The sequence below is a fragment of the Lissotriton helveticus genome, chromosome 10, assembly GCF_964261635.1.
Source record: "Lissotriton helveticus chromosome 10, aLisHel1.1, whole genome shotgun sequence".
Classification (NCBI taxonomy): Eukaryota; Metazoa; Chordata; class Amphibia; order Caudata; family Salamandridae; genus Lissotriton; species Lissotriton helveticus.
In genome coordinates, this window is record NC_136071.1 from 353,327,583 (window position 1) to 353,340,148 (window position 12,566).

The 12,566-nt window shown below is 40.6% G+C and overlaps 1 protein-coding gene across 1 annotated transcript in view; it reads left to right on the forward strand.

Annotated features, from left to right (window-relative positions):
* Positions 1–12,566, forward strand: part of TBRG4 (transforming growth factor beta regulator 4) — an 83,291-nt gene that overhangs the window by 44,408 nt on the left and 26,317 nt on the right. Inside the window, exons 4-6 of the mRNA XM_078662561.1 lie at positions 3,557–3,728; positions 4,427–4,584; positions 9,512–9,622. Coding sequence (XP_078518687.1) covers positions 3,557–3,728; positions 4,427–4,584; positions 9,512–9,622 — 441 coding nt within the window. The remainder of the gene's footprint in view (positions 1–3,556; positions 3,729–4,426; positions 4,585–9,511; positions 9,623–12,566) is intronic.

Consider the following 12,566-nt stretch of genomic DNA (forward strand, 5'->3'; position numbering starts at 1 on the left):
TTTGTGAAATTATCGCTTAGGTCTGGACCTTCTCTGCTGGAGGAAAACTGCCGCACACGAATTGACCCTTGACAGCACCCTCTCATTACAAACAAACCAAGTGCAATTAATGGTAAATCAGATGCTAGTTCTTCTTTGTTTTGTACCTTTTTTAAAAAAAAATATGTAAACTGCGCTTTTACTACCTGGGGCATAAGTGAACCTTTAGTATAGTAGAAAATGAATATTCTTAATTTGGTGTTTTTACCTTAAATTGAGTCCCTGATAAATAATCGGACTCTGAGAACTCTTTATGGTGTGTGTGAAATGACGTCAAAATGATGCATACGTGGGTGAAATGCAAATCTCTAATTTTACACTATTTTAGTGTAAAATGGTTCCTCATATTCATTTTTGGCATGACGAGGCTTTTCAACAATAGCACCGTAAAGAACAACTCCTTGCATTGTGGTGGTCCTGTGCATTTGCACAATTCGCTGTAAATTCTTACCACAAATATGGTGCATAATTACAAGTGGAGTAATTTCAGGACTTCCGCATAACAAGCGTAACATAACTCCCCGAATTATGCCAGAATAATTAGAATTCGCCCAGGCCTAGTCAGATTTTGATTAGTGAATGCAGCCTTTTGTCGAACTTTGTCATCAGCATTCACTGGGAGCTTAGATCATTTTCCACTCCCTCTTTTTTTTCTTCTCTAGCTGCTCACTGAAAATCTCTAGGAAAGGACAACTTTAAAAGTAAAGGACAAACGCTGTTAATTCTTTGAAAGAAGCAGAAGGTTCTATAAAGGAAACGTGCACGTTTTTTTTAAAAGAAGTTAATGTCAAATAAGAAACTAGGCTAAAATAAAATCTCAACATAAGGGAACAATAAAATTGAGGTTAATGTTTAAACATTTTTCATTTTGTCTTTAACCCCTCCCATGCTCGTGACGGAACCGCTCCGTCACTAGCCTCGGGTGGGCTGTGCTGGTGACGGAGCGGTTCCGTCACGCCCCGCTCACCGCGCCTGCGCGGTGCGTTCTATGGAGCAGGCCGGGCCATGACGGAACCGCTCCGTCACAAGCACAGCCCACCCGAGGCTCGTGACGGAGCGGTTCCGTCACAAGTACGGGAGCGCCGCGCGGCCTCCCCCTAGCGCTGCGGCGGAATTGCCGCCGCAACCAAGGGGTTGATTATAAAATGGACTTGAGCATGATCATGTTATGACTGTGCTATTGATGTCCATAGTGCTACCATGTTTGTGCAAGGTGCCATTTGCCAACATGATAAACCGTGGGGTTGGGTGGAGACATTCTCTTGCAAGAATGTTTGAGTTTTGAATTTGCCAGTTTGCAGACTTATCTACAGATGCTATTGCCAATCTGTTGTAGCATATTTAAACTGTGACTTGTGTTTTATTTGGTAACCATTCGTAATACTTCTCTCACAAAAACAGAAGTAGGAGTGTTATTTTTCCTAAAGGGAAACTAGCAGCGATACTCTGTTCAGAAAACTGCCGTCACCCACAAAAATTTGTGGCATGCTTCATCATAGGGTTGCTGAACACACCTCTGCACTAGCCAACGCAGTAGGTGGAGCAATAGGTTGGGGGAGCCAGTACACACATATGATCAATTAGAAAACAAAGCAAAAATACAGTGCAGACTAAGAAAGTTAAGACTAACGTAGGTATCTCCAGATACCAATTTTAATTCGTGGATTCCCTGGTTAAAGTAACAATTAAGGTCTTGCTGGCCCAGTGGTTGGTGGTAAACTGGGTGAATTATGGACCATTAACCCCTCCACTCTGCAAAATGTGACTTGTTTCAGCCGGATTTTGTCTTCCCCGGTTTTCTTCAGGACTAATAGATCACTGTAACAAACCTCTTTCCCTCCTACCTTAGTAAGGAGACCCAAGTTTGTGCCTGTGTAATTTTATGCCATTTTTGTAAACACACTTTTTAAAATCTGTAAGTAAAAAAAATAAATATAGAGATATGTGAAGGAAAAAGCATACATCCAAAAGTGTGTGCCGGATTATTCTGCCCCTCTAAACTTAATTAGTGAGACTCAGCTGTTTATACATGATTTTTCTTCGTAAATCTTGCCTTTTTAACAGACAGTTTGTCCTTGTCTGGCATTTAGGTTACGCCCTTGTTCATATTAAAATCAAACCAGAATTAAAAAACCATAATTACTCCAATAAATTCAATACCCCATCTGTATCCTCACTAGTCAAGTTAGAGTACACAGGCATTTGCTCGGTAGGTTTTACCAAGTTTATCCATAATCTGGCTCGAAGAGGCGGGGTGCGAGGTCAGCTCCCTGTAGTCACACTCTAGTTGCCAATAAAGAGAAGTAAATAAAACCTTGATAGTTAAAGTGAGGACAGCCTTTGTATCATACATCCTCCAACCACTATGAAATGGGGGAAATGACTTGCACCCCAACTGTCTTATCGTTCCACTCCGTGATCACAAAGGTGCTGTGTAGAGGAAAGTATCAACTCTTCTCAAGAATTTGCGTGTGAGACACCCTCCCCCCTCAGGCACCTGTTTACTTCATCAAGGTGAGTCCGTTGCTTACAATCTGTCACTCCCGGCGCAGAGAAGATACCGCGTATGTGTTCCCGCAGTTCTTTTCATACAGCCTTTACTTCCTGGCACGTGACCGCACCCTGCGTCACGTGACCAGGATGAATGACATGCAAAAATTCAAGAGCTGGTCCTGTCATGGCAGGCTGTAATGCAGTCTGCATGAAGGTTTGGCTGACCTGAGGGCAGGTCTAAAAAGTCATGTGCACTAGGTGGTGGGCAAACTATTCCACCACCACCCCCGTCCCACACACACACACACACACACACACACACACACCTCTGTCGCCGGAGCAGCCCGCCCCAAACGCAAAGCTGTAGCAAGTTATCATTTTATGTTTCCTTTACTTCACTGCTGCGAACCAGTAGGTGGACACTCCTATGCCTTAGCCGAGGAGCAGCCACTGGCATTTACTCCAGATACTTAGTGGTAGATTATATTAAAACCAGTTGGGTTTGATCATTAGTGGGTGCTAAGTGGTTTCCAGTGAATGTTTGGTGGAGATTAAGTAACGTTAGGTTACAGCAATGGGGTTTTAAAGAGGAGAGGTTGTGATGTATAAAATGAGTTATCATCCAATTGCCGAATTACAGTAAAAGATTAAGGCACAAGACTGTGATGAGGCTATGCTCCGAAATAAAAGGCATGAAGAGGATGGAGGGGGGGGGGGGGAGGAAGGAATCAAGCGGAAGTAAGTCAATGTCAATTTGTTTTTATACAGGGCTTTAGGGGTACAGTGGGATAAGACTTTCTGAGATAGCAAGCAATTAGAGGGTGTAAGCTGTTGAAATAATTGTGGAGATTTAAGATATGTTACAATGATTACACCTCTTTATTTGCCCTTTACCTATGAGGAATGTCTTTAACCAGAGATGTGTGCCATGCATTATATGCGAATATCCCTCATGACAGCCTGTTGGTAATGCACCTTAAAACGAAGCAGTTTTAATGTACTTCTGTCTCCTCTTTTATTGTAGGCACTGGAATATGCAGAGCACTTCACCCCAGAGGAAACGCGAAAAGTGTTGTTGGCTTTAGCTGCCCAGAAGCGGCGCTCTGTCTCATTACTGCGTGCCCTTTCATACCATCTGGTGCAGCGGCACTTCGGACTGAGCACTGGTGTTCTTCTGGATGTCGCTTTTGCATTTGGTAATAATCTATAACAGAAGGCAAGGAATGCTTAAACACCACTGCCTAGTATAAATTTGTGTTTCAGTGATTGGTTTGTGTTCCATCCCTCATATAAAGACTAGCAACCACTGATCCACGAGGCATAGTCTACTAACTAGCTAATGCACAAACTAGTCTGCATTCCAGCCTTCAGTGAACCACTTAAAAGCTTGTATTAAATTTGTGGCTGCATAGAAGCGTGTTTGTTGTATACCTTATTGTGTGACTATGCTACTCTTCATCGGTGAGTAACTTGTAAATTAATCCAGCAATGCCTAGTTGGGAATGGAATGTGGATGTGTTTATATGCCACAGATGGGAATGTCGTGTAGCCCTAGGGCAGTGATTTGTCTTACATGATGTCATTAATGCTACAACTACAAGGTGTTCAGTAGTTAGCATCATAACTTAAAATGATTCGTTTTTGAGCCATTTCGTAGCACCCATTTAAAGATGTGGTCCAGATAATTACATCTGTAAAGTGTCCTACTAAATCTTTAAAGCCATAACCCATAACTTAAAAAAATTCATTTTGACTTAGATTTTGGGTGTTCTGTCTTTCCCAATGGGAGGCCATGTCTTTTTACTTAGCCTGCACTTTGCTGAAGTTGTTGGGCTCCTGGCTTAAAAGTTGGTCACTTAAGTGAAAGAAGTTCCTGGTTTCTACCGTTTTAAAGGAAAGCTGAATTTCCATCAGGCCCAGGTGCTCCAGAAAATGGCATCCGATATGTTACCGAAGGTTCCGGAGATGACCCCAAGTGATGTGACTCGCTGTGTGAAGTCGATGGCTTACCTGAAATGGCTCAGCCTGCCACTCTTTGAAGCATTCACAGAGGTGAGCTGGGTGCATCTGATGACTGTGAAGAAAGCTGTGATGTGAAGGGTAATTGCGCATTTCCTCTTTGAATGTCTTTTTCAGTAGTGAGATCTAGTGCTAGTGGGTGGCTAGAGCACAGAAATCTGAATAATTTTAATGAAGTCTGTCCCCATGCTGCTCACCAGTAAACATTTCCAGTGGGATGAGTAGTACTCTAGTCTTATGTACAGTACCCTATGAGGTCTGCTCAAATTGACAGACCAGAGCTATGACGTTGGCTTTGAGAGTTTTTAAGTCACCATCCCTACCCTCCTAAATTTAGCGGAGACCATCCCCTTGATTTCATATTTACCTGTGAACTGTTTCTGTATAACGCAATCAATCAAAAAATTGCAGTGTGGTGCCTTGGGAAGCGGTGGTAGACTTTACTGTATATCCAATAGTGTAACATGCAGGTGTTGCTGAAGCAACACCTTGAAGATTAACACCGGAAGGGGTGGCGACACTGGAAGAAACAAAAGGAGGAGGAAGCATGATATTGAACGATTACACAGTCCAATGATGATCATTAGTAAATATTACAGTGATTTATCCAATCACGAAAAAGACAAAATCCTCAAAGCCAACACTTGTTTCGTGGACTTCCTGATTTTTCCAGGCTAATGAAAACCAAGATCTAAAAACTGTTAATTAACTCCTATGATACTTCAAAACAATAACATGTCCTGATCAATTAGTTTCTATCCTGTCATGGGCATTCAATCCAATTAAATGATAAAACACTCTAGGGAACAAAATGAATATATATATATATATATATATATATATATATATATATATATATATATATATATATTTTTTCTACTGGCCAGTAGGTGTATATATAGTTAGGATTGTTTTCCATAGGGAAATCGCAACATTCTATTGGGAATAACTTTGGCGCCGGTTGAGGAATCTTCCTGAAATTTTCCTTAACTTTGCCTCGCGGCGCTTCGGCCCTTCCCTGAAAGTTTGGGGGGGGATTCGTCAAGCGGGGGCCGAGATAAAAGGGGGGTCCCAAAACGTGTTTTCCCCATGTTAATTTCTTACCGGAGTGGTTGGACTCACTTTTAGCCCGAACGGCTGAATGGTTTTCCACCAAACTTGGCAAAATTGTAGGGACTGGTAGCCCCATGTGCCTTTGCTATGTCTCAAGATATGTGCTCCAGTGGTTTTTACGAAAATTAACTTTGAAAAAATATATATTGGGCTATATATATGTTAGAGCCCAAATGTAGCCCAAAGATGGCCACCAGAGACCAAAAAAAACAAATGTAGCCCAAATATCAGCCAGATGTAGCCCAACTATAGCCCAATGACGGAATGCCCCAGAGTGTTCTAAATAACAACTAGAGCGCTAACAGTCTTACTTATGACAAAAGTATGGCACACCTGAAGTCATCTTGATTGGAATAAAGTGTTAACACTTAAAACATTTAATTTGCAAAGGAACAAAATAAGGGGGTTCATTTTGCCATAGAAATTATGAATAGTGCTGAAGAAAGAAAAATTAGGGCACATTTTGAGTGACTTCTCAAATCCTCTTATATTTCATTAAAAAAATTCTGATATGCAGTCTCCCAAGATGGCCACCAGAGACAAAAGAGCCTGTGCTTAAAAACTCTGTTAGCAAAGCAGGCATTTGAGATTTAAAAAACGTTTTAATATATAAAAACGTTATCCGCTAATAGAATTAGCATTTTAAAAAACCTTGCGAATTCACTGAAAAACCCATAGGTTTCAGGCCTTATATAGTTAGGAATTAGCATTTAAAAAACCTTTGAAATTCACTGAAAAAACCATAGGTTTCAGGAGTTGTATAGTTAGGAATTAGCTTTTAAAAAACCTTTGAAATTCACTCAAAAAATTATAAGTTTTAGTGGTGTTATAGGTAGCTGGACATTTTACTCATGCAAAACTGTTGAAATTGCTCCTATATAGTTAGTTGTACTAACTATATTTCGCGCACCCGCAATCCACTGCTGATGAGGTCACATATTAGATCATTCATGACCTGGTCGGTGACATCACTGATGACATCTCAAATGACATCACTGATGACATCACTGATGACATCCACGTGACAATCACATACTCCTTTTCATACACTATTACAATTTTTCATCACTCTTTGTAAAATACAGAGTATCATATTTAAATCCATTGTCACAGCAATACAAGTATCTAAATATCCACTCAGTGATTCATAGATGTATACACACATCTAATCACTTACCTATGGATTCACTCATACATGCTGTCAATGAACAATAGAACACTATCAAAAATACTTATACATCTATATCGACATTAAATAGCACGCATCCTATTCACATATGAAGTCATCCTACTCACTTATGCAAACAATGGATCATACTTACATATTTACTTAGCAAAACACTTATACAAACACCACTTCTTCTATTCATTTAGATAGTAAGTCATACTTAGTGAATTATAAAATCATTATTACAAGTATACAGTTATCCATACAGTCACTCACACAATCATTGTGTCTTATGTATACTTATTTATATACAACAACTGACACATACACTGCCTTTTATTTTTCTAGTTTGTTGGACCTGTACCTTTGAGAAATATATTTGCTCATCACCACACCCATAAAGAGATTCACTCACCCAAACTGTTAGAACATGTAGTTTTAACTTCATATATCTACTGAATCAACTATTCACACATCTTTGGACAGTCACACACCCCCCACCGAACCACACACACTTTCCCACTCCCATACAAATACTCAGTTAACTAATCAATAACTAATATAGACTTTCGCGACGCGGCAGGTCTTGAGCCCAAAATGTCCACGGACTTGGTAATTCTCGCTTCGGTGCCTACTCAAATCACAGGTTCACACTCTGCAACTCTGGGCAATATGTATTTCGGCTGCCACTAGCCTTGTTCAGTTATCGAGGCGCCATCAGAACTACTCTTTCGTCAGTTTCAATTGTGACGTGAAAAGCATTAACATTGTAAGCAGACTTTAAGCATTAACATTGTAAGCAGACTGGTAGTTCTGCTTTGTCTACAGTCTTACCAATCTTTCTTTTCTTAAAATTTTGACAAATTTAAAAGAAGTTTAACAAATTTTAGAAAATACATGACCATATCAATCGCCTCATTACCGTAAGGTTAGAAAAATATTTTAACCGCCGTGCATGGGTCAGGTTACCAAACACAAATCTGCTTATATCCATCAAACCCATCTAGTCTTACCTTTTTCAAAGCTATTATAACTCAGATCTCTCAAATATAACATTGCTATTTAACAATTCAACAACCAAAAATTCTTATTTCTTTGAATCCAACACCCAACCGCAGCTCACAAAAATTACTCGTAATCTAGTAGATGGAACAGGAAACTATATACAAAATATAATGGTATACCAGGTTAGTGTCCGGCGCTTCTCCCCCTTGACGTCTTAGTTACCCAAGAGGGCGATCAGGTACATAATACAATTAAAACAACATTCAGGGTATATTTTGATAAACATTCAATATTAAGTATCATACTTCAAAATGTATTGTCTAGTTATTAATGAGTAGTCCTTACTGAAACAAACTCTACAGGTCAAAGCAGTGCACACTACAGTGATACTCATTAGTATATATTACAACAATGTTTTATCCAAACACCAAAAAAACAAGACCTAATACTCTGAGTTTGGTAATCTCACCCTTGCCTGGCGGTTATACTTCAGGGCAGAAAGATACCATTTATAGATGTTCTTTCACCCGGACTTGTGGCTCCACCTAATCTAAAGATATTCCAGATTGATTCATTATTTGCCCTCCTTAGTTGGAGGTCTTGCTCACTGGCTATGGGTGATGTGTGGGATGAGGGCCCGTAGTACCCACAGCACGGCACATTTCAGCATGGTAGTGTCCATTCTTTTGAAACCTATTACTGTACTTTGCTGCAGTGCATTTCAGTGGCAGGACTGTTTTCAGGGAGAAGGGGTAGAGGTGGAGGACCGATCGAGCGTCATCTCAGAAAGACGAAATAAAGTAAATGGTTTACAGTAGAATGGAGGAGTGCATTTCCTCGCTTTGGACATTCAAGGGCTGTGATATTGTCTCTCAGGCCAGTGCTGCTGGCCACTTTACAATAATATGGGTTTTCATAAAGTGGACGAGTGCACCACCACTTCACCAGAATAACGGTTTGCCAAAGGACTGCCTGTTTTTTAATGTTAACAATGCAATGCATGGTGGATCCTGCTACTTCCTGCCAAGTGGTCCATTTTATTAAGCCTACACTCCAGTAGTCGTAGAGGTATCCAATCACACCTAAAACAACATTTACCAAAGGTATCCGTCAATTATGGCAGGGTAATCACAATTTGGTCTACTGTTAATGCAGGTTTAAATGTCCTCACATTTGCATAAATCCAAGCTTAACCATGACCAAATACTTCCACTAATTGGTTGGTTGTTATGATCAATCAGTTAGATTTATTAACATATTACATTTTGTGACGTCGTAGAATTATCCTATATATATTTGTGCTTCTCCGTACCGCTGCCACCCTCTCCCTATGTGATCCAGTGTTACGGTTTCCTTCCATTCCATAGGTCACCTTTCTGTACTCTCAAATGAATTTTTTTCCAGCATTCGCTAATTATTCCTAAATTTCTAATGCATCCATATAGACAAGTTTGAATAGTGCATACTTCTTGCTAGATGTGCAACTTCACCCAATACAGAATAAGACCTGAACACACACCCTTCATTTCTCCCTGTTGTATCCAAATATCACTTATCAAGAGGTTTTGTCAACTTTTCTGAGGGCAGGAAAAGTACTGTAGCTTGCAATCCTTGTTTTTAATATGAGAAATGGTCTGTGAATTCTAATGCTTATCTGGTATATTTGATTGACAGTATACGTTGGACAACGCTGAGAAGTTCACAGCACTACAGATATGTAATCTTGTCTTGGCGTTTGGTCGACTTAATTACCAGCCCAGCAAAGGAGACCAGTTCTTCGACATGGTAAGCTCTTCATATCTGCTTGTTCTCCCTGGCCTTTGCACACTGCGGCATTATTTGCTTTGTTATATAGATATCTTTATTTTTTTATTTTTTATGTCCTTCAAAAGGTGCAATGCACATTTTTCTACACACTACTTTTTTAGAGTTGATGGGATTGAGAAATCTGTTTGCAATGGAGCATACAGTTTAGTCAACTATAGAAGTGGCGTTAGAACTTTAATCAACTGGTCCCCAGCTGACAATTAAACTCCAGTACCACAGACCTGCTTCATATTGCTCTCCCTTACTACCTTGTTCCCATTTGCCTCGCACAATATTTGATTGTTCTGATCAAACAATCGCAAGCATTTCAGAGATGGATTGGCCTGTTTTTATCCACGGGCTGGTAGAAAGCAGATTTTCCCAGCTCCTTCATTGCTGCTAGCAATAGTCTCTCTTTAATCATACATGAGCTGCATTTGCCTTAACATGATGTGCCTATCGGTATGAACGAAATGTGGTGCTTCTACATGATTTAATTTGCAAACCTCTAGTTGCAGTGAGTGAAACATGTGGGGTGCATTCACCACCCACTTTTTTTTGAGTATGTTACTTTACATTTACTTTACATTTACATTTTATGTTACTGAAATATTTAAATGCTTAATGCATCAATCTTTCAAGGAGCTTTTTTTTTTTTTTTTCCTTTTTCAGAGTTTTATATAATGCGAACTTGACCCAAAGGTATCAGAGCCCTTTTCATGAGCACCAGTTGCATTACATAAGGAGACCTTAATTCTTGTTAGGCCCAGGGAGATTAAGTGATATGCCCAGAATCACAGGATGTTGAGTGTTGTTGCTGAGACTCGAACCACAGTGCGTGGACGAGACAAAGCGCTTTCACGGTGGACAAGTAAATATTGGGCTCTAAACTGTCACACCAGCGATTCCAAGCTTTCAGTAGCTCTTTCCACGTCCCCCATCCCCCCCCGCCGAACCAGAGTTTCAAAAATAGCTAGACGAGATCTAGAAACAAAGTGCTATATGCAAGCTTTAATTTATTGCGCCCTGTTTAAGCACCCGCCAGAGATACTCCACCCCCAGTTTCAACTTTATACTACACGAGTGATCGATCCTGACCCTTCCTACTGAGCCGCACTGATAGGTTCTTTCCCTTCCCTCCATTTATTTTTTCTCAAAGCCCTTCTTTCCGTTGTACCTTCAATTGTCCCCTTCTAATGGTGTTCTCTTTCCTTCGGCTTCCTTTTTTCGGTATTTTATGCATGCCTTGCCTTTGCACGCTTTCCCTTTTTTGCAACCTTGCTCAATTTGCAAATCACCTCTTTACATTGTCGTTTTAATAATTTCTCTTGTCACCTCGTTTGGCGTATGTGGGTCGTATTAACATTTTATTCTGCCCAGTAGCGCCCCCCCATGAGTTGAATTAGGGGGGCTACAATGAGCCCCCTGATCAGGCAGACGTTTAGACTATTTCTTCTGGGGGGGTTAATGGGTTCAATTTGAAAACACTCCCTACTGGGCTAAGCTGGGCTGGTCCGACGAGAAGTGTGGATTCCGCGCCGACTATCAGGAGTATGTGTGGGAGGAGATGGGTGGCGGGAAGAGGGTACAGGCCTTCGACCTTGGCCGGAAGCCCTGCGTGGGGCTGGACTTAGTTTGTCCTCTAGAGAAAATCCTATAATCCCATTTTGTCCCTCCTTTAGACTCCAGTGTGGGGGCGGGGTACTCAATTTTAAGTGGCTCAAATCTAAAAGTTTAGTTTTTTGGAAATCGGTCTTAACTTTTGAGCTAATCCAGTCATTAGGTTTACATTTGCATCTTTAATATAGTGCTTCCTGCTGGATGTCTGCCTCTGAGCGCTTCAAGTTTTCACAGCCCAAGGAAATAGGGGAGTGAACTTTCCGAGGAGCACAATTCGGCATAACAAATAAACATTTAACCGAGCTGGTACTACTTTTTTTAATTTTTAACACAAGCATGCCAATAAATTCTTCGCTGAACCCTGCTGCAAATAATAAGCGCTCGCAGCCGCTTGTTTATCTTTGCATCACGCTTTCACTTTAAGCGCGATGCAAAAAAAAAACATGCAGCAGAAGTAACCTGATACTGCTAATTAAAACCAGATTGCCCCCTTAACGATGAAAAATTGCTTTGCAACAGCTGCAAAGAAGACTAGCCAGTCCGAATGGGCCTGACGAAAGGGCGGCAATAAAAAGACCTAATTTCCAATGGCAGCCCACCGTTTAGCATAAACTGTGACACCAGCAAATGGAAATGAGGGGCCGGGTTTCAATTCCCCTTCTCAGATCTACTCTCTCACAATCTCTCGCTGAGAGAGCAGCGATTTGCGCTGCAACGCCAGGCGAGACAAACAAACCTTTGTTTTGCTAGAAACTAATCCCCATATATTACATCTAAATATAAGTTTACCTTGTATTTGTAGGCTGAAAACAACATCCTGTCAACTTTAGTTGGATGACTTTAAACTTGTGTCCAGCTTGCCAATATAATCTTAAACTGCATGCTGCTATTCACTACATGTATGAGAAGGGTATACAGTGCCGGATTACAGTTGTGATTTGACTTCTCAACTAATACACACTGGCAGAATAACTGAACGATGGGTAAAAGTGTCACTTTCTATATTGGAATGCATTGCACATTGTGAAGATTGACTTCAACTTAAAATTTGTCTTCCTGCTTCTCGTAAAATTTCTTTTAAGAAATGCAATTTAATATTCGTGGAGTGACCTTCGTAGCAACTTGTAGGAAGCTGCCTCTGTATATAGTATACCACTAGGTGGTTATATCGTGCATAGAGTCCAGAGATTCCATTAGAAGTGCACAGGGCTCCATGTAAGACCAAGTGCTCTATTTGTGGTAGTGTGAACGAGCAGCATTAGGCCTAACATAGAGGAGTGTAAGGCATTTGTTATGCACACAA